The sequence below is a fragment of the Mustela nivalis genome (assembly GCF_964662115.1).
Source record: "Mustela nivalis genome assembly, chromosome: 16".
Taxonomy (NCBI): Eukaryota; Metazoa; Chordata; class Mammalia; order Carnivora; family Mustelidae; genus Mustela; species Mustela nivalis.
The window spans coordinates 55,527,698-55,549,820 of NC_139035.1; the positions used below are offsets into that span (position 1 = coordinate 55,527,698).

Sequence of the window (22,123 nt, forward strand, 5' to 3'; positions counted from 1 at the left end):
TTGGGGGGCTACAATGATTTTCTAATTTCTGAGTTCAGATTTACCTCTTTTAATATTCTACATACAACCAGGCTCACTGTTTACAAATGTAACTTGCGGACTAAAAAGATTATGACATCCTGGATGGGATCCTAGAACAGAAAAAGGACATTAAAGAAAAACAAGGAAATTTTAATGAAGTACTGACTTCTGTTAATAACTTCTGGCCTAGGGCGCCTGGGTGGCTCAGTGGGTTAAGCCGCTGCCTTCGGCTCAGGTCATGATCTCAGGGTCCTGGGATCGAGTCCCACATCGGGCTCTCTGCTCAGCAGGGAGCCTGCTTCCTTCTCTCTCTCTCTCTCTGCCTGCCTCTCAGTGTACTTGTGATTTCTCTCTGTCAAATAAATAAATAAAATCTTAAAAAAAAAAAAAATAACTTCTGGCCTATTAATTCTGACCACTTTATCAGAGTAATGTATTATATTAACAGTAATGGAAACTGGGTACAGGATATATGGGAACATGATATACAGAAACTCTTCGCACTATGTTTGCAACTTTTTTGTAAATCCGAAAGTATTCTATCATAAAAAGTTTATAAAACATGCACATGTCTATAGATACATAATTTATATATGCATATAAATTTAAAAAAATAATAAAATGTTTTCTATTAAAAATCTAAAATATGGATTTCAAGGCTCTGTATGGATAAGTCCTACCTAAATTCTTCCCACCTCCATCTCTGGTCCTTTTATTTTTGTTCTTTTTCCAACTCATATCCCAATCATCTCTCTACCTGCCTATTTTTTTTCCTTAGATTTTATTTAAATTCAAGTTAGTTAACATGTAGTGTATTTTTAGTTTTAGGGTTAGAATTTAGTGATTCATCAGCTGCACAAAAGTGCTCAGTACATCATGTGCCCTCCCTAATGCTTATCCCCCAATGATGCCCCCCCCAACCTCCTCTTAAATAACCCTCAGTTTGTTCCCTATATTTAAGAGTCTCTCACCATTTGCCTCCCTTTGTGTCTTTATCTTACTTACTCTTCTTAAAGAGAGAAGGAGATCAGATGTCCCCCTCTAAGAATGGCTTAGTCCTTAATGATCCTGGTCTTCATCTGGGATCTTTTCACCTGTGTCTTAAACAATGTTTCCTTACTTACATTTCACCTGACATCTAGCTAGTTGCTCCAAGTACATCATACAGTTGCTAGCACGTTCAATAAGTCAGAACAAGAACTTCTATGGAAGCAAGGCTTTTCATTTTCGGCATCTGACAGCCATTATGGCTTATCTCCAAGGACAACTCATCCCACCTTTTTTTTTTTTTTTTTTTAGCGTGATACATTCTACAAATTGTCGTCAAATTACTATTTGTATACTAATCCCAATCCGCTCATTTCCTGTATTTTTTATTCACATTATCTCAGTATCCTCTTTTTCATTCATCGTCCCAAACACAGTCAACTTTCCACTGATTCTAACTCTTAAAACTGCTCTCCTATTTCCTTCCTCTCTACTATCCCTGCCTTATTCACCCCTCACCTAAGGATGGATTTGAGGCCAGTCAAAGCTAAATTAGACATTGTTACTGAGATCACGTTCCTTGACAAAATATAAATCTGAGTTTCTTCATTATTAAAAATTCTTCACTGGCTTCCCTTATTTACAGGGTGAAACCCAAACTGCCACAGCACACAAGGCCTTCAAGACATGCCTACTGCTGCGGCCTCAACCGCCACTCTGTTCTAGTAGTCATCAATTCTAAGTACTTTCCTAGATACATGACTTTGCTTCACGATCTAGGACTTAGCACCAGCTGCTCCCTGTACCCAAGAACATCACTTCCCTCCCTCATGCACTATCTGAACAACACTCATTGCTTGCTTAAACTTAACTCACCATCTTCGGAAAGCCTTCCTTTACCAGTACTTTCTGCTCAGCACACTTCCTTTTCATTGTTTGCTTATCCGCTGTTCCAAACTATGGGACTGAAGGCCACAGGGTCTGTTTTATTTAGTAATCTTCCCACAGAAGAAATATGCATCTAACTCTAGGTGACACTAAAAGTTACATAGCTAAGTTTAAAAATAAAAGAAGGTGCACCTGGGTGGTGTAGTCAGTTAAGTGTCCGACTCTTGGTTTCGGTTCAGGGCATGACCTCGGGGGTAGTAAGACTGAGCCCTGAGTCGGGCTCCACGCTCTGCACAGAGCTTAAGATTCTCTCTCCCTCTCCTTCTGCCATCCCCCCCCGCCCCAGTGTGCTCTCTCTAAAATAAATAAATAAACCTTAAAAATAAACAATAAAATAAAAAATATTTTTAAAAATCAGTCTGGAGTGAAAACATCCTCTTTGAGAACTTGACTGCTAGTAGCCTGATCATAGTTAATGGATATCAAATATTTTTTACGATGAAGAAAAATGAAGAGAGTTTTATCTCATTTTTCTTCCAGGGTAGGTGTCTGTCAATAAAAGGCAGACATCAATAAAATAAGGGCTTGCAGGATCAATCCAAAAAATAAGTAATCTGTAAATAATCTAGAAACGGACACTTATCTTCACTGCCACACACCTTCCCTCCCCACCACTGAGCAAAAAATCACTTTCAAGTCAAGCTATGTGGTCCTCAGTCACAATGGCCCAATGCTACCATACAAGTAATTTTCATTCTGGTATAAAAATGCCAACTTTGGGGAAGAAAAGCAGATACAATAAACTTTTCAAAGCCTTCCTGAAACATTTTTTTTTAAATTTTGAGCAATTTTTACTTCTTCAGAAAAATTATATAAATAGCAAACCATCCCTTAATAAAGGACCTGGCCTGTTTTTTTTTCCCCCCCTGGATCATAGTTCTGTGTTTGGTTTGAAGAAGACACCTAAAAGGATGAACAGTTTCAATACCTTCTCATTTCCTGCAGTAGCATTAGTTCTATGTAAAAGAAAAATGATCACTTACCTTTTGACGCTGTCAAAATAGTACTTAACAATTATCCTTGTGGTGTATACCTGCTTTCTAGAATAAACAGGTTAGACTAGCTGCCAAAGGATCATTGCTTTTCTCATTTGTCTAATGACAAGATCAAGTGTTTCTAGATTATCAATTGTTTTATAATCCATAAATCGTTAGAATTCTCAGCAATCTACAGACCTCTTAAAATATCAAGTAATATACAGTTAAGTAGTATCAACTTTTGATTTTCAAAAATCAAAATACACTGATGAACTGTGACACTAAAAAGCACCGAAGGCTAAAGCTCTATAATTAAACAAATAAATAATCATAAATCCAATTCTAATAGTTACAAATGTGCTGTTATTCAAGAGCACATTCATTGCCATTGAAAAACCATTCCCTTTCCTCTACAGCTGAAAATTAAGTCTTTACAACGCAATCCAAAGACTTCATGTAAATCAAATAAGCAATTTTGTTTTGTACTAAACACTGTAAATTATAAGGAAATATAACTATGGTTAAACAGTAATATCACTATTATTATATTTTATATTATTATAATTTGTAATTATTTTAAAACAGAATTAAAATATAAAACACATTCAAGCACAAACAATGGAGACACATATTTTTATACATAGAGAATATAAAAGTCACCTTTCACTCATGAGTTCATCTGAGACTTTTTGCTCTTCATAGTCCATTTTGTCCTTACTGGTCTGGCTTATTTCCTCACTTTCTAAAACTACTCCTTCATCTTGGATTTTTGGCCCTTGTCTAATTATTTTCAATTTCCTTTTTTTGACTTTGTTCTTGGTAAACTCTTGATACTGGTAAGCTCTGTCATTGTCCATGTCCTGATCTCTACAACCTTCAAGGGGCTGGGTCATTGTCCGTTTGTTAGAGATGTCCTGTGGGAGGTCAACTGCCATGCGTTTTACCTTTCTCCTTCTGCGCAGAGTTCTGTTCCCAAGGTTGTCCACAGCAAAATCCGATTCGTGCCACAGAGGTCTTTTTCCTCGTACATTATTGTTTAAGTTTGATGATGGCCTGCGCTTAGCCACTAACATTTGGTCATCAGAGTCACTATGATCTTTTTTATTATTATTGTGATTTTCTCTGTAGTCCTTGCTTGGCTCCTCTAAACTAGAATCAGTGCCTTCACTTAAGCAGTGGCCAGGCTCCCATGGATGATGAACATTATACGACCTTCGTTTTCTCCCTCTCCTTTTCCTTGCCTGGCGTTTCAGAGGACAAGACACACTTCGAGAATGATCGCCTGTTTCAGCAAATCCACCTCGAGCTTGCTCTGAGCTCTCCTCCAAAGCAGAGACAAGATCATGAACCAGTTCTTCCATGGTTCGACTGAAATGCCTACATTTTTAAAGAAAGGGAAAAAAATTAACAAAAATAGTGTTAACTTTATTAACCTAGTTTATTAGAGCCGACAATTCACTCTGAGTGTAAAATTAATAGTTATTATAAAAATGTTTAAAAGCTACTTAATTTTTCTATTCAAGATAATAGTTTTAAATATTCCGACTCATTTTTAAGCTCCTTTTTCTTGTGTAAGTTCTTTCATTAAACATGGGAATTATTTCAAGATACAGTAAGCATAGTATCAGCAGTGAAATATCCCAGTAATTTCACATTTTTACTGTGTTAATTATGGAAAAGTTATTTCTGCTTAGATCATTGTTCATTAGTCTACTCCTGCCCTTTCCTTAGTTTTCCTCCAATAGATCTAGAACTTTCTCAATCCTTCCTCCAAACACCTCCATCTCCCTACAATTTCTAAGTGAAAAAGGAAGTTGTATAATTCACGACTCACCGCATGCTCTACCCAGTCACTACCATGAAACATGAGGGAGATGGAAAGACTGAGAAGTACTTTCAAGATTTGTAATATGTGAAAAAAAAAAAAAAATTAACCAAGTACTAGGCCTATAATTAGGCCACACTAATCTCATAACTCAGTCAAGCAGAAACTACGTTCTTATTCAAACTGGAGCTTCACTGGTCTAAAATGGCCCATCATTTTCTTATAATTCATTCTGAGACAGTCTTTCAGCTTTTTTTTTTTTTTAAACAAACAAAACACATTGAACTATGTATGTTACCAGTGAAAAATTTATCTACTTATCAGCTAGGATAGATATTAAGCATTCTTTAGGAACTTCGACAAATTATACTGACCCTTTCTAAACTCAGCTCCCAAAGATTCTGTATCAGTTGGTGATGGAGCGCCCACAATTCTGATTTTGTATCTTTCTCATAAAGATCATGAACAATCATTTCTGAGTTCTAGGAGCAAGGAGCAAAATATTCTCAACTAGAGATGTCTACATAATTTCTAAGTGTATAGCAGGGGTAGGCACAGTTTTCTGTAAAAGGCCAAACAGTAAACATTTTAGGCTCTGCAGCCCATTAGGTCTCTATCATAACCATCCAACTTTAGCCACTGTAAGGTGAAAGCAGCCCGAGGCAAGGCATAAATGAATGGGTATGGCTATGTTCTAATAAAATTTTATTTACAAAACCAAGTGATGGCTGGCCACAGTTTGCTGACTCCTGGTTTATATAGTCTCTACAGTCTATAATTTTAGGCATCTGCAAGTTCCCTATAATAACTTTTAACTTTGTCTTTTCTTTTTAACAACCTGAGAACACACACACATTGTGATTCAACTGGATTTACTATGTAAGATGATATACACACACATACAGCTTCTAAAACAAGTACTTACTATATATTCCTCACTAGGCCCACTTTAAGGGTTTTATATGCATTAGCTCATCTCATTCTTGCATAAAAACCCTGTAAGGTTGTATATGAGATACAGAGAGACAGAAACATTAAGGGCAATTTACCCAAAGTGACACACCTGGGAAATGGTAGAAACAGATTTTAGACTTCAGCAGCTTGGTTCTAGAGCCTGAATGCCCAACTTAACTACAACTACAACTAACAACTTAACTACAGCGAAGAACAGCATTCTAGAGCTACACAAGTCCAGTGTCCAGTCGGCACTTTTGTTTTTGAGTGATGGAGCAGAGGTGATACTATTTTAATTGTTCAGACAGATTTAATACATATCTATGTAAGGCAAATGACTCACAGTTAAGCTTTATATTCTTCTGAACAGAAAAAGGGAATGGGAGACCTGAACAGAAATAAGGCACAGGGCAGTAAAAGTGGTGAAGGTATATTGAATTTGAAGAACCAGTGCTGTGGCCATCAGTAAAATGTACACTGTGACCAATTAACTAAATGAATACAGTCTTTCATTTAATGTCGGTTTGTATTTTCCAGATCTCCTTCAGCATTCTGAATGAATAAAAACCTGTATGGACACACATTTTTTAGAAAAACATGGTGATTCAAATATGTATTTTAAATAAACTCTGGAGAACCACTAAAAGGGTCCTATATATTACTGTTTCAGGACTTTGCATTTGAGTATAAGAAATATGTGTCACATAGGAATTAGCATCAAGCCAAAAGAAGGGCTACAAATCTGACTACATTGATAATCCAAATGGGTCTTTTCTTCATTATCTCTACAGTAATAATCACCTTTTTGTTTTCCTTTTATTACAATAAATATATTGTTCATTTCCTTTAATAATGTTTCTTTGGAAGAAATACAGTCTGAAAGACCTATTATCTCTGAATATAATATTGCACCTTTAATAAAATTTACTGGAAACCAGTTTAACATGTATTGTAATAAAGCTCTTTTATCTAAAAAAGGACTCAGTATTACCTGGTTATCAAGTAACTTAACTTTTCTAAGATTCAGTTTTCTTATCAGAGGTGAATGACTAGATCTAAATATTAATGTGAAATTAACTTAAAGCATGAATAGAATAGAATAAAACTGCAGGTTACTTTTGAAAGTTATAATCTAGCGCTTTACTTTAGAAAGAAAAATGAGGTGGTCCTAGTGTTAGATAAAGGTCAGCAATCAGATTCAATCCACTGAAATTTATCTTCAATTAATTTCATTTAAAAAGTACTGCTGTAATAAACATAGCTTAAGGAAATATAACTGACAGTATTACTAAGAATGTAAGCAAGACTTCTTTATAACATCATTAAATTTGTCACCTTAGTTGATTTTTTTTTGAGAAGATAAAATATCTCAAAAAACTTTCAACCAGAAGAACCTAATTTATTCCATGAGGCTACTCAAATAGGAATCAGATATGGCTATCAATAAAGTAAAACAATTACTTTAAAAAGACTTCTTGGGGCACCTGGGTGGGTTGGTGGTTAAGTGTCTGCCTCTTGGTTTTGGCTCATGTCTTGATCTCAGAGTTGTGAGATCGAGCCTTGTGTCTGGCTCCGTGCTGGGTGGGGAGCCTACTTGAGATTTTCTCTCTACCCCCAACCTCAAAAAAAAAAAAAGAGAGAGAGAGAGAGACTTCTTAAAAACTCCATAAAAACACAGAAAAAAAATACATTTAACTAAGTGCTACTTAGAATTCAAATCACCTTTTCCCCTTCAGTTTCAACTAACCAGACTTCTGCAAGCCAAAACCCCTGTTAATGAGCCAGTAATATCATAGTCAGTCAGTCAAGTGGCTTCACTTGTATCTCTCAGGGAAAACTGGCATCAACTGGCCTCACAGAAATAAAGTCACTGTAAGAGACATCGCATGATCAACAGTTCATTTACTTCCTTGGCAGTTAGTTACACTGAAGATTATTGAATGGAAACACTTTATCTTCAAGATATTTTCTTAAATAAGATCTTTCCTATTGAAGAGAAAACCTGGAAATATATAGCTTTCTTTGTAAAAACCTATGTTAAGCATTCGTAGTTGTAAAGTTTAAATTACAATAAAATTCAGTAAATCACCACTTAGTTAATTTGAATAATAGTCACATTTACGAAACAATTTCTCTTCATTTGGAATTCAACGGAAATGATACCTTTTGAGAATAGTCTGGTTCGGTATAATATCTAAGATAACCATTAACTAATAGTTTTCTTAAAATACTCCAAAAGAATAGAATCAGATTACAGTCCCACTATCCGTGTAAAGTTGGATTTTGTAAAAGGAAATGACTTGAGTAGATAAGCATTTTGGTTTTGTGTAGGCGGTATTACATTAGGTAATGTTTCTGGTTCAAGAAAAAAGATCTAGGAAGCTGTCTTAGTCCAAACTTAATGTTCATTTGTTCCCAAAGACTGGCAGTTAACTGACAAACCAGGGACTCTCAAATATCAGTCAACAATGTAAAGGCGAGGCACAGCAGATGATACCCAAGAAAGCCCCCAAAACTGATTCCCCCACAATAACTAACAGCTAACTACTCTCTAGACAACTATTACTTTTTGAAGATTCTCTTAGTGGTAACTACTATTCCTAAGAGGATAAAATATAGCATTTACAGAAGAATTAGGGACAGTTTCCTTGCCTGGACACTGATTAAAAATAATTACATAGTAAATGATAGATATGTATGTCTACTGAAGAAACCCAAGTTCATTAAAAGACAAAAATCTTTCAGATGTAACAAATAGGGTAATTGACTCAACTGTCAAATATCTAGATAAGGAAAAAGAAATCAAATATTCCTTATCACCTAGTACATGGTAAAATTCTCATCTTCATCTCTGTAAAACACAGACTATTTCTTCTACAAAGTTAAGTAACTCCAGCAGTGGAATGCTAAAACAAAGTTAAGTGCTGTTAAATACAACAGCTTAATTGGCTTTCAAAAATTTAAGGAAAGTCATTTCTGTCTTAGTTTCTATATGATTAAAAACTCAATGTGTACAATTAAACAATGTATGAGCAGAACCAAGTCAAGAGTTATGCTGATGAATGTATGCTATGACTGGTCATAAACTTAAGAAAATAGTCTCGGAATTACATGTCTCGATATTCATGTTAGCTTTTACTTAAGAAAGGAAAGTTTGGTCATAAAAATACAAATTAAAATTAACACATAATAGTATAGATCACGACAATGGGTGATTAAACATGCAAACAATGCTTCTTAAAGATGCCATATCAGGGCTAGATTTCATGACGAACTCCACAAATATGACCTGTGAGAATTATTTTAACTTTGATGAAAATTTCTGCTGCTTATGAGAATTTATAAATTCCTTCTTTGGTGGTAAATATATTTGTCAAAGTAAGTCTTTATCTCAGCTTAGTGACCTATTAAATGATTAACAGAATTATCTCCTTTAAATAATTTTGAGAAGGTCATTTAGGAAAAACAGAATAAGCGTAACATTAAATGTTAACATTCAAGCTAGTTTTGAAATTCCTTGACCCACCTATTTAAACCAGAAGTTTAATCAGAAGTAAACTTTTCTCTCTCTTTTTGAAAAAGAGGTAGCAGGGAGGTAGGGGAATGTATCTTATTATAAAACATACAAATAATTAGTTATGACTTCACATGAACACTAAGCAATGTGTATGGAACAGAATTCCAATGTGTATGGAACAGAAAGGTGGGGGGAAAAGTTGGGAGGAACCCAGAAAGAACACTAGCTTTAAAGTCAAATTTATGAATTTGGAAGCTAAATTTGACTACATTCATTAGTCGAGGACCCTGAACAAATTACTTATCTTCTGATTCTGTTTAGTCACCTTAAAAATGGTGTAATTTCTACCTCAAAGGGATTCTGTGGGATGACAGTGGATACTTATGTGTGGGAGCAGTTATTTCATCTTTCAACAATCCCTATACGCAAATAAAGTAGTCGCTGAAATACTGAAGCGTTTTGCTTTTAAGTAGAACCACACTATGAATCCTGAGGATATCATAACAAAAGCACGGATCTTATCCGGTCCATGTTCTTGCACCACTCTGAATCATGGGGAGAAGGGGAATAACAGATATTTGCAAAAGTCTTGCATGCAATTTCAAGAAATTGATTATGCACTCTTAAAGATTTCTAAGGATCTTAAAAAAAACTAAAAAACAACAATAAAAATTAATCCTGTGTATCTGAGTTAGTCCTATCTTGTTAATAAACGGATATAAGAAAAAATAAATGACAGAGAATCATCCTTTCCAGTTCTCTACAAAAGAGAAAAACTCATTTCCCATAACAAGAGAAAAGTTCCACTGACTTGCGCTCAACTGGAAGCGCTAAGGGCAGCTGCTATTTTGTCACTTTTGTTACCACCAGAAACACCCAGAAAGCTTTCTTGCCTCCTTAACTAGCAATTTTGGGGGCCCCCCCAAAAAAAAAAATGGTTTTAGAAAAAAGTGTTAAATCTACTTTCTAAATAGTGATTTAATAAAGCAAGCTCACTTATTATTTAAATTTGAGAAACATTCTTGTTTTTAACTTCACTTAATGACTTCAAGAGTCATTCAAAACTTCTTATATTCTAATCACTTATGAAATGGAAACTACTGAATATGAAGCTGCCTAAACGAAATAAAGCTGAATTCTATAAAACAAAAATAATTTAGCATCTAAAAAATAATTCATTCCAATTCTTGTCAACATGCATATATTAGAGCACATCCAGGCAAGCTCTTAATATGTACAAGATGAGTCTCATTCATTGCTCAGACATGGCACTATTCAGTATTTATTGAATATATAATACATTCTGAATTCTCAGAATGAGAATGAAGACAACTTAATATTAATTACAAGGATCTAGCATAATCCTTGACAAATAACAGATGTTAAAAACAAATCTGTTGGATGGACAGACCAATGAATGACTAAATGAATGAACGAGTAACAGACCCTTCACTAAAAATTCAGAGAATTTGGATTTCAAATTTTCTGCAGCACTAACACGCCAGACATTCTTAATTTTTTGGCTAGGTAAATACCTTTCCAGCCTGCCACAGGTAAAAATGCTAAGAAGCTATACTAATATTAATGAGCTACTTGGCTAAAATTACAGTGGCCATTGCTTTGATCCCTAAGTGTTCAAACAGAAACCTGACTCAAACATATCAGACAGTATGGAACTGACCTCAGGATAAAACACAGAAACACCCAAACACCAAAACAAAAGAAAAGGCATTTATTGGGTCACCTGGGTGGCTTAATCATTCACCATCTGCCTTCTGTTTGGGTCATGATCCCAGGATTCTGGGATAGAGTCCTGCATCAGGCTCCCTGCTAAGGTGGAAGTCTGCATCTCCCTCCCCCACTCCCCCTGCCTTGTGTTCTCTTTCTCTCTGTGATTCTTTCTGTCAAATAAACAAAATCTTAAAAAAAAGGGGGGGGGGGAGGCATTTATTAAAAAGAAAAAAAATGCACGTTTTCCCCTTTGCACTTTTTTCAGATCCAAATATGAAATAGGAATGAAACTCAGAAAAAAGAAAAAAAGATCCAGAATCAATATAGTTTATTTCTTAAGGCTTTTTTTAAAGCAAGCCACATACATTGAAATTAATAGTTCAGTATAATGATTCAGTATCTTCATTATCAAGGATTTACTTGAAAATTTGTTTACTTCAACTTTTAAACTCTTAAAAACAAACCAGAAATTGACTTTAAATTGACTAATAAAAAGTAATAAACATATATCTAAATTATAAAGGATCTGTCCATTAAATGAATCAAATTTTAAAAGGAAGGTTTACACTTTAAGTACCAAAATACTTGTGCTTTTTGGGCCCTAATTTCAAAACTGTATGTGAAAGATGAGGCAGGAAAAAGAGATAGAGACACTCAGCAATATATTATAAAAATATAAACCGCTTACAAGAGTAACTTGCACAAAAATATATTTATTTCCTGACATACACAAAATCTTAGGATTTTTATTATTTAATTGTATAAAACTTAACTTCTGTAGGAATAAATTACAAAATAAAATATCAGTTCTATTTTTCAACAAATGTTAAAAGAGAGCTAAATCATTTACTATTTACCTATGTGGTGCCTAAAAACTGAAAATCTAATCTCAACGTTGGAGAAAAAGTTGAAGTCAATATGGGAGGTAAATATAACAGGAATTCTAGTTTAGTTAACAAATCTGGGCACCTTAACAGTTCATATATTCCTATAATAGTGTATCGAATTCAGACAAATTGGATGTATGCCAGGATGGTTAAGAATTGTTTTTAGATAGGGGTGCCTGGGTGGCTCAGTGGGTTAAGCCGCTGCCTTTGGCTCAGGTCATGATCTCAGGGTCCTGGGATCGAGTCCCGCATCGGCCTCTCTGCCTGCCTCTCCATCTACTTGTGATCTCTGTCTGTCAATTAAATAAAATCTTTAAAAAAAAAAAAAAAAAAAGAAAAAAAGAATTGTTTTTAGATATACCGGAATCATGCTGCAAATATGGTAGTTGGTCTAGTTATTCAAACTATATTTGCTCCTGTTCCATCATTTCTAAAATGCAAAAAAAACCGGATAGCAGCCATCTCAGAAGATTTACATGAGATATACGTCCATAAAACCTGGCATCAAGTAATGACTCAGTAGAAGCATCCCTAGTGGCACTGGGATTTCATAACTGGGATAAAACATACACTCATAGTATGGTAAATGTCTAATCAATGAAGGAAAAAAAGAAAATTCGATTGAGAAATTCCCAATTAATGGGATGGTTGTACAGATAAACTAGAAAAATCAAGGTACCAGTTTTCTGCAAAGTGTTTTTTCTAGCAAATCAGGCATGATATTCAAGAATTTCATTCAGAAACACTGATTAGGCGCTAGGCGCTATGTTAGACTCTGATGCCACAAGAATGAATGAATTCTATACTGGTAATTGAAAATAAGATAAGCACTTTAAAACAATTGAAGGACGGTGTTTCTCTGTATCCTAAGGAGGTACCTAACTATAATTTGCGTAGAAGGTGAAAGGGAGAGGAAGTCATACTTTTTAATTAAATAATCATCTATCCTACAAATCAGTATCACCACAGCAAGAGCAGACCAATCTATACAGCACATTTTGTCTTGCTCCCTTAACAAGGTATTGACTGAATGGTGAACATTAAGAAAGGTACCTCCTAGATTACTGGACAGGGAATTCGGTCTGGGGTAATGGAAATGTCTTGTATCTTGTTTTGCGTGGTGAGTACACAGTATATACAACTGTCAAAACTAAAAATACTAAACACGTGAGAAGGGTTTTATTTTATGCTAATGCCATATGACAACATTAAAAAAAATATAGCTCATTTAAAAAAACTACTCCCTGCTTTCTCCCTGGAAAATGTGAGAATTTAAAAGTATAACCAAATCTATCCCCACTGTGAGAGGAACTACAGAATGATTTAACCTCATTCAAAACATTTTAGGCAAGATAGTCTTAACTTTTAGCAATAAGTGATGCAAAGAAAATCTTTGAGAACACAGACTACTATAACCCCTCATGGTCTCCTGGTCTCATTCACTGGAGAGTCTAAGAATGGACATATGCTTTTTCAGCCACAGTTCACCTGGTTTTCAATCCTTCGTGTTTGACATTGTCAGTAGGAAATTTGCCTTATTTGTTTGACTGCTTGTTCTATCTATACTTGAAAGAACAGGGCTGGCATCCCAGAGTTCTCAAACAGAAATCCAAAACCCAGCTTCTAGCTCCAGAACAGGCACGGCAATTGGGGGCAACTCATTGAAATGTTCTGTGCTCGTCACAATCTCCTATCACAGGACTGTCCTAAAGAAAAAGCACGTTAATTTGTGAATGCACTTTGAAAAGTCCAAGCAATTATTCCAAACTGGTACTAGTGATGTGGTACCGCAGGCACGGTCAAACCCCTAACCAAATCCTGGCATTTATATGTTCTTAGGGAACACACACATCTCATCTGAACTAAATGGAACGTTCAAGGAGCAGAAACAGGTAGGTCACTCCCACTGGGGAAAAAAAAGAAAGAAACGGGAGTGTGCGAAGAGGTCTCTTCCAGTACTCAAGTTCCAGAACTCTAGAATACCGGGATTTGATCTTCCAGGACACCTGGTATAATCTGGCAAATTAAGAACGGGAAGTGAGGGACTAAGGCCTGTATCCAGGGAAATTCTTCTGTCCCTAGCCTGGTCAACAATCAACGAAGAAATGAACGGCTCTCGAAGTACGGAGACCTCTACTCCCCAAACCCCGTGGAGTGTCAGGCAATCAGCAAACGTTCGCTGTGTCCCTTCACAAATCTTGAGCGCACACAGCTCCACGCCTTCCTCAAATCGCTTCCATCCCAGGCAGGAGCCACAGCAAGGCCTAAGTGTCTTCAGCTCACCCATCCCCACTCCCTCCCAGGTCCGGCGGCCTCCGGCCATCACACCCGTTCCTGATCTCCCACCCCCAGGGCCGCCAGCCTCACCAGCGGTTCCCGGCGGCTGGAGCTCCGATCGGTTGGCGCCCGGCGGCCCCGAACATTAACGACACCCAGGAGCCTGGCCTCGAGGCTCAGGCCCGAGAACAGACTCCAACTAGCACCGCACCAGAGACTTCCAGAAGCAGTTCAGCATTTTGAGCTGAGCTTCCGGAAGCCGACGGGAGGCGGAAACCGGAAGCCCGGAGCAACCATGACCTCGCCTCCCCACACCGCGCTCCGCGCCTCGAATCGCCTCCTTTTACTCACAGAAAAGAGAGAGGCGAATCCCAGGGACCTTTTCCTACGCACAATGTCTTAATTTCCTGGCTAGTGTTCTGCTAACTGAAACGGAGAGGAAAATAAAAGTGGGATAAACGAAAAGTTGACCCCCCCCCCGGGACTGGCTTTATGGTTTCACCCGGTTGCCGTGGAGACCGATAGCAACACCCGGGCTGAGGCAGACGCCTGGAGGCGATGGCCACCTTAGCTCGGCTGCAGGCTCGGTCGACGTTCGTGGCACAGCAGTACTACTACAGGAACAGGTGAGGCGTCAGCCGGGGTACGGCGCAGAGGGCTGTCTACACCCCGGCCAGGTGTTCCTCAGGAGGAGTTTCCTGTTAACACAATTCCCGAATCAGTAAATACCACCCACTTCTCCCCTTCGTTTGTTGGCCTGAAACTTACTCCCCAGTTGAAAAGTAGGGTTGCGGTTCAGGGAGAGTGTAGACGGGAGTCGGGGCGGGACAGCGTTCCCAGCGTGAGAGCATTTAAGAAAGAGCCCAGTAGAGAGAAAACTAGAATAAAGTTTTTCTTTGACATCATCACTCCACAGTTTGATGAAACCAGTGTCCTCCCTGTTGAAGTGTTTTTGTTTGTTTGTTTGTTTGTTTGTTTTTTTAAAGCACAGCGAGGAGGGATCAGTGTTCTTTTGTTTTTTATTTTTTGTTTTTTTTTTGTTTTTTTTTTAATTTTATTTATTTGTCAGAGAGAGAGAGTGAGTGAGAGCGAGCACAGGCAGACAGAGTGGAAGGAAGAGTCAGAGGGAGAAGCAGGCTCCCTGCGGAGCAAGGAGCCCGATGTGGGACTCGATCCCAGGACGCTGGGATCATGACCTGAGCCGAAGGCAGCTGCTTAACCAACTGAGCCACCCAGGCGTCCCAATTTTTTGTTTTTTATTTGACAGATCACAAGTAGGTAGAGAAGCAGGCAGGGAGAGAGGAGGAAGCAGGCTCCCCGCTGAGCAGAGAGCCCGATGCGGGGCTCGATCCCAGGACCCTGGGATCATGACCCGAGCCAAAGGCAGAGGCTTTAACCCACTGAGCCACCCAGGCGCCCCCCTGTTGAAGTTTTAATAGCCTAATGGGAGCATCCAGGCTCCCTAGCTGGATGGGGGTGGGGTGGGATGTGTGTGTGTGTGTGTGTGTGTGTGTGTGTTTTCTCCCTGGAGATTTGAGCCTCCATTATTTCACAGATATTGAACTCAGCCTCCATTATTTCACAAATACTGAACTCAACTGTTGTAAGGACTCTCGGGTCTTCCCAAAGGGACAGTATCTAAACTTTTCTAACGAGATTATCAGTATCAATATGTTAACCATTAAGTAGAGGAGTAAGGAAGATACTGGTAGCCTTATCCATCTCTCTACACCCAAACTTCTTCCTCGGGGAAGAGTTTTGTTTTGACCACGGCTTTCTGGAAGCAATGCCTCCGGGGATTTTTCCAACTTAAGAGAAACCGTGTAAGTCAGTTAGATAATGGTAGACTATAGGGAGATGGCAGACCCAGGAAAAATGTGTCCATCCGACGGGATTTTGCTGAGCTGTTCTTAGTCTAACATTGATCTCTCTGACCGCATTCTTCCGGCACTGCGGATCTCTTAATCGCAATTCCGTTTTACATTCTGTTTGGGCATATCTATCTTTGCCTCTTAAACTAGAAGTGGGGAGTGTCGTTTTTTGCTTATCATTTAGGTTTCTAGTGTCTATCGTAATTCCTCATTCATGATAGACGCACAGTAATTCTTTAGTAATTCCATACATAAGTCTTTGAATCAGTCATTAGTCTTGGTTTAAGTAAACTACTAAAAATTGCTAAAGGTGGAAATTACTTATTATCTCTTACTGTAATTACAGATAAACACCTTAACCACTTATTGAGCATTCCCTTAAAGGATGTGTCCTGTATTCATGACCTGCCTATATAAAGAAGTAAGCTGCATCCCTCCTGATGTTCACAGCCTAATGTAGAATATAGGCATTTAAAAAAGTAATTACAACAGAGTAAGGATGAGTGAAAGTGAAACAACTAACATTTCTTGAGCACTGATTATATGCTGGGATTTTTACTAGGAAGTTTTTCATATAATACTTCATTTGGTTATCACAATGTTACATGTTAATATATTAAACTCTACTTTTAGAGCTCAAGAACACTGTTCTAAAAAAAAAGGCTGGTGAAATGCCTTACACATGCAAATAGACATGATTTTTTTCCTGCAGATTTCAGTGTAAACTTTTGTCCCCATCTTTTGGTTTTGACACTGGGAACATTTCCCCCAAATTGGAGGTTACTTGGAGAAAAGGTAAGAGCTATGAGAAGGCCATGATGAGAATAGGCTGGGATTCCTTACATTTCATTTATTATTATTAGTAGTAATAGTTTCAATATAAAGGAAAGTCTCTAAAGATCATGAAGGAATCAGAATTCCAAAGTTTCCCTAGTTAAAACAACACCAGGGTATTGATAAATTTGGGGACAAAAATGATATAAAATATTAATACATGAAAAAAGGACACAGGTGGTTTAAGAAATTATTATTATTTCTCATGTGTTATTCACTAGATCAGCTCTTTGTAAACTGTAGTGTTCATTAGAATCACTTAAGGATGTTGTTAAAATATAGATTCTGATTCAGTGGGTCTCAGTTACAGTGAGAGAATCTACATTTCTCACAAGAGTTCCTGTGAGGCCTCGTTTTGCAAAAAAAAAAAAAAAAAAAAGACTAGAAAAGGAACTTTGTACAGGTCTATCATTTAATTCTTTTTTTTAAAATATTTTATTTATTTATTTGACAGAGAGAGATCACAAGTAGACAGAGAGGCAGGCAGAGAGAGAGAGGGAAGCAGGCTCCCTGCTGAGCAGAGAGGCCAATGCAGGACTGGATCCCAGGACCCTGAGATCATGACCTGAGCCGAAGGCAGCGGCTTAACCCAGTGAGCCACCCAGGCGTCCCTCTATCATTTAATTCTTAAACATCCTTACAAATTATGTATTTATTCCCTCTTTGCCTGAGGAAAAAAGGAAAATGAGATTCAAATAGAGAAAATTCCACAGGCCATTCAAAGTATGTTCATTTGGTGGAAGGATATTAAGCCAAGAAACCAGAACAGGAGGCTACTGTACAGTCAGAATTAATGGTTTACACTGGGGTAAACTTTAATATAAATGTAATGAGAAGTTTTACAGAAATAAAAATAAAGGAAAAAAAGTTATAACCAATTTTTAAGAAAATATTTTCAGTTAAAAATATAATAAATGAATTTTAAAATAGTCACTACTTGAAATGTAAATGTTTTAGGAAAGCAACATGGAGGACATAGCCAGGGGATTTAGTATGTGAATGGTAGGCACTGCAGAACTGGGGAGTGTAGGGAGAAAATGACAAATTAATAATGAAGAAATAATCAAAGAAAACATTCCTAAACTGAAGAAAAAGTATGGCTTTGAATGGAAAGGACTCTGAGTACCACACAGGATGTTATTTTAAGACAGTTTTTAGATATTACCTGGCAAAATTTCAAGGATACAGAAAAAAATTATATAAGCTCCTAATCTAAGACAGAAAAGAATAAAGTTATTTGCCAAGGAAGAGAGAAGCATCGAATGGCTCCTGTGCAATACAGGGATGTAGAAGAGAAAAGGACAGCAGTTACTGATTATTCAAGGCAATATCTGAAAAATCTAACCCAGCAAAGATCTTAATCACTTCTTTTTATTTTTTTTAAAGATTTTATTTACTTATTTGACAGACAGAGATCATAAGTAAGCAGAGAAGCAGGCAGAGAGAGAGGGGAAAGCAGGCTCCCCGCTGAGCAGAGAGCCCGATGTGGGACTCAGTCCCAGGACCCTGGGATCATGACCTGAGCAGAAGGCAGAGGCTTAACCCACTGGGTTAAACCCACTAGGGAGCTACCCAGTCGCCCCCTCACTTTTTTTTTTTTTTGATGAAAGAAAGATTTTCAGATACATAAAGACTTAAGAGTTCTGTCATGCATATACTTTTATCTGAGGAAATGGATTAAAAAACACACTCTGAAATCAAGTGAGTATTAAATTAGAACAGAGATCTCAAGATAGGGGAAGAAGAGCAAAAGAAATAATAGAAACACTAATGAACAATTATACGTGTAGTATTGATAGTTAAACCTAGATGAACACTGTTAACTGAGATTTATGGGATATCCCAAATTCTATGCAGTTAATCCAAGAGGCACTTGCAGTTTGCTTCCTAAATACCTCCTTGAGCAAGTTCAAAAATTCATCAATACATTGTACCTTCCCAGTTTTACAGCAATAGTCTTGCTAATTGTCTCACTACTAGTAATGCAGGTCATTCCTTATGCAGCTTGTAACCCCAATTTCCTCCTCACTCTTCCAGCCTGTGTGATAATAACAATTAGTCTGGAGGCCAGTCTCTTTACTGACCCCAGAACTCCCCACAGTCTCTCCCATCACCCACTCCCAAAGACAGTGCTGCATGTTTCAAGTTTAGAGTACTGCTTGCCATAGTATCTTTCAATTTTTAAAGTTTTATGAGGCCAAAGTTGTCAAACTGTTTTTTTTTTTTTACTTCAGGGATTTTACCTCTCTTGGAATAATTTTTTCTCAACCCATGGTTATAAGAAAATATTCTGTGTTTACTACTAATATTTTAGAAATTTTATTATATTTTTCTTCACTGTGCAGTTGTGTTTATGTGCATATATCATGTGAGAGAGGGGCTTAGCTCTTAGTATAGAAATTGTCTCTAACCCTTAATTGAACATTCCATACTTTCTTTCCTGGTTTTAAATATTGCAAGACAAATTCAAGTTTTAAAAATTGCAAAGGAAGAAGCAAAATTGGCTTTATTCACTGATAACATGATTGTGTGTGTAGGAAACTAAGCTATGGGGGAGCCTGGGTGGCCCAGTTGGTTAAGCAACTGCCTTAGGCTCTGGTTGTGATCCTGGAGTCCTAGGATCAAGTCCCACATGGTGGGAGGAGTCCCGGGGGGGGGTCCCCACTCAGCGGGGAGTCTGGTTCTCTTTCTGACCTGTCCTCTCTCATGCTTTCTCTCTCTCTCTCAAATAAATAAATAAAATCTTAAAAAAAATTAAAAAAAAAAAACTAAGCTACCTACAAAAAAGATCTAGAAATAAGTGAATTTAGCAAGGCTGTAAGGCACAATACCCAATACACAAAAAGCAGTTGTCTTTTTTATATAATAGTAACAAGCAATTGTGATTTAAAACTACAAAAACAATTCAATTTATAGTAATTTATCAAATGCATGTCACGTTGACTTGTAGAAATCTATTGTGTACACAATTTGTGCACAAAGGTATTTTATGTACAGGGTTATGTATAAAGGTGTTCATTAAAGCATTCTATCTTTTTTTTTAAGCATTATTTCTAATAGGAAAAAAACACAACAACCTGAAAATACCTTGTGTGTATTTGTAACTAATCTGATTAAATAAATTAAGGCTTATACACATAATGGAATATTAAGTAGCAGTTTAAAAGTGAAATTTTTATATATAATGACAAATGCCCCCCCCAAGACAGACAGATTAAGGTTAAAAAATAGGTCATAGAAAAATACATAGTACATTTAGTATGAAATTTTTATGTATTTATGCAGAGAGACACAGTATATGAAATCATAGATAACAAACTGTTAATAGTGTTTAGATTTTTTTTTTAAAAGATTTTATTTGTTTATTTGACAGACAGAGATTACAAGTAGACAGAAAGGCAGGCAGAGAGAGAGAGAGGGAAGCAGGCTCCCTGCTGAGCAGAGAGCCCGATGCGGGACTTGATCCCAGGACCCTGGGATCATGACCTGAGCCGAAGGCAGCGGCTTAACCCACTGAGCCACCCAGGCGCCCAATAGTGTTTAGATTTTTAAGACTTGGAGGATAAGGAAGGTTGAAATGGTATCTTAATATTTTTCTCTATATTTTTCTGTACCGTTTAAAATTTTATGTTGAACATTGGGTATTCGTGTATTACTTATAAATAAATAGTAAATAAGGAAAAAATATTCTGAAACAAAAATTTTATTTTGCAAACACAAAATTCAACATATAAATTAAGTGGTCATGAAGATGTAGTGGGTAGAAAACTTGGCTTACCAATGTGAAAAATCAGAAAAGTGAACAAAATAGGTGAAAAATTATTTTTAGACATTGTGTTGCAACAGACAATGTAGGATTATACTCTCTTGCTGAAAGGAAACAAATGAGGCTATCTAGACAATTACTCCAGTTTTATGACTGGCAGTAATTTCTGAGCAAAATTCAAACTCAGAAAAAAAAAAATTCAAACTCAGCAGCTTAGCATTCATATTGTCCAGCATCTATTTCTAAATTAGTAGTAAGACAAAAATGTAGCAAACCATGACCTATAATGAGGAAGAAAAAAAATTGATTAATAGAAACAGACCTGGAAATACAAAGATGATAGAATTAGCCTACAATGAGTTTTAAATAGCTCTCAAAACATGCTTAAGGACTTTAGGGAAAATGTAAGCATAATGAGGAGTGAAATGGAAATAAGAAGCAGATGAAACTTTTAGAGACACAGAACAGATGATCTGAAACAAAAAATTCAGATGGACTTAATATCAGATTAAAATCCTGTAAATAAAACATCAGTGAACTTGAAGACCTTAGGTAAGACCTTAGATAGATATTGTTGGGTAGTGTTCTTTAGAAATTGATTAGCTTCAGATTGGTTGATAGTGTTGTTCAGGTCTTCTATATTATTATCGATTTCTTGTATAGTTGTCCTGTCAACTATTCAGAGAGATATATTGAAATATCTAACCGTTATTGTGAATTTGTTCTTTCTCCTTTTAGTTTTGTCAGGTTTTGTTTCACATATTTTGAAGCACTATTATTAGGTTATTAGGTGCATACTCATTTAGGACTATTACATTTTCTTAATTAACTTCTTTATCATTACAAATGTCCTTATGTATGATCATTTTCCTATCTTTAGTTTACTTTAAATGTCAAAATTATTTTAAATTGTAAAACTATTTGAATAAAATAAAAGTTCTGAGATGCCATTCTTTTGTGTGTGTATAAACATATGTACGTATATATACATACATATATATTTAAAAATTCTGAAATAATCTGAAACTTAAAGAAGTTGCAATACAGTACAGAAGTTTTGTTTTTGTTTTTGTTTTTTCACAAATCATATGAGGGTAAGTTGCAACCTCATGACCCATTGCCCCCCATCCCCCCATTCTTTCACTTAAGGACATTGTATAACCAAAATTCCACTGTCAAAATCAAGAAATTAACATTGATACATTTCTGCCATCTGATCTCCAGATTCCATTCAAGATTTGCCAATTGTTTCACTAATGTTCTTTATAGAAAAAGGATTATATGTATCTTATCTCTTTAGTTAACTTTAATATGGAACATTTTCTCAGTTTTTCTTTGATTTTCATAACCACCTTATTTTTGAAAATCACAGATCAATTATTTTGTAAAAGTTCACTCAATTTGGGTTTGTCTGATTTTTTTTTCTTCTTGATTAGATTCAGCTTATGTATCTTTGGCAGAAATGTCACAGAAGTGATCCTGTAATCTTTTTTAATGCATCCTACCAGATACTGCATAATTTGATTTG

At 36.5% G+C, this 22,123-nt stretch overlaps 2 protein-coding genes across 9 annotated transcripts in view; one reads left to right on the top strand and one right to left on the bottom strand.

Annotated features, from left to right (window-relative positions):
* GPATCH2 (G-patch domain containing 2) overlaps positions 1-14,402 on the bottom strand; it is a 174,020-nt gene extending 159,618 nt beyond the window's left edge. For both annotated transcript variants that reach the window (XM_082702996.1, XM_082702997.1), the window contains exons 1-2: positions 14,215-14,402; positions 3,594-4,310 (exon numbers count right to left, since the gene is read on the bottom strand). In XM_082702996.1, the coding sequence (XP_082559122.1) occupies positions 3,594-4,310; positions 14,215-14,270 (773 nt within the window). In that variant the 5' untranslated portion in view covers positions 14,271-14,402. The remainder of the gene's footprint in view (positions 1-3,593; positions 4,311-14,214) is intronic.
* Positions 14,403-14,454: 52 nt separating this feature from the next.
* Positions 14,455-22,123, top strand: part of SPATA17 (spermatogenesis associated 17) — a 204,147-nt gene continuing 196,478 nt past the window's right edge. For all 7 annotated transcript variants that reach the window (XM_082703007.1, XM_082703005.1, XM_082703002.1 and 4 more), the window contains exon 1: positions 14,455-14,750. In XM_082703007.1, the coding sequence (XP_082559133.1) occupies positions 14,683-14,750 (68 nt within the window). In that variant the 5' untranslated portion in view covers positions 14,455-14,682. The remainder of the gene's footprint in view (positions 14,751-22,123) is intronic.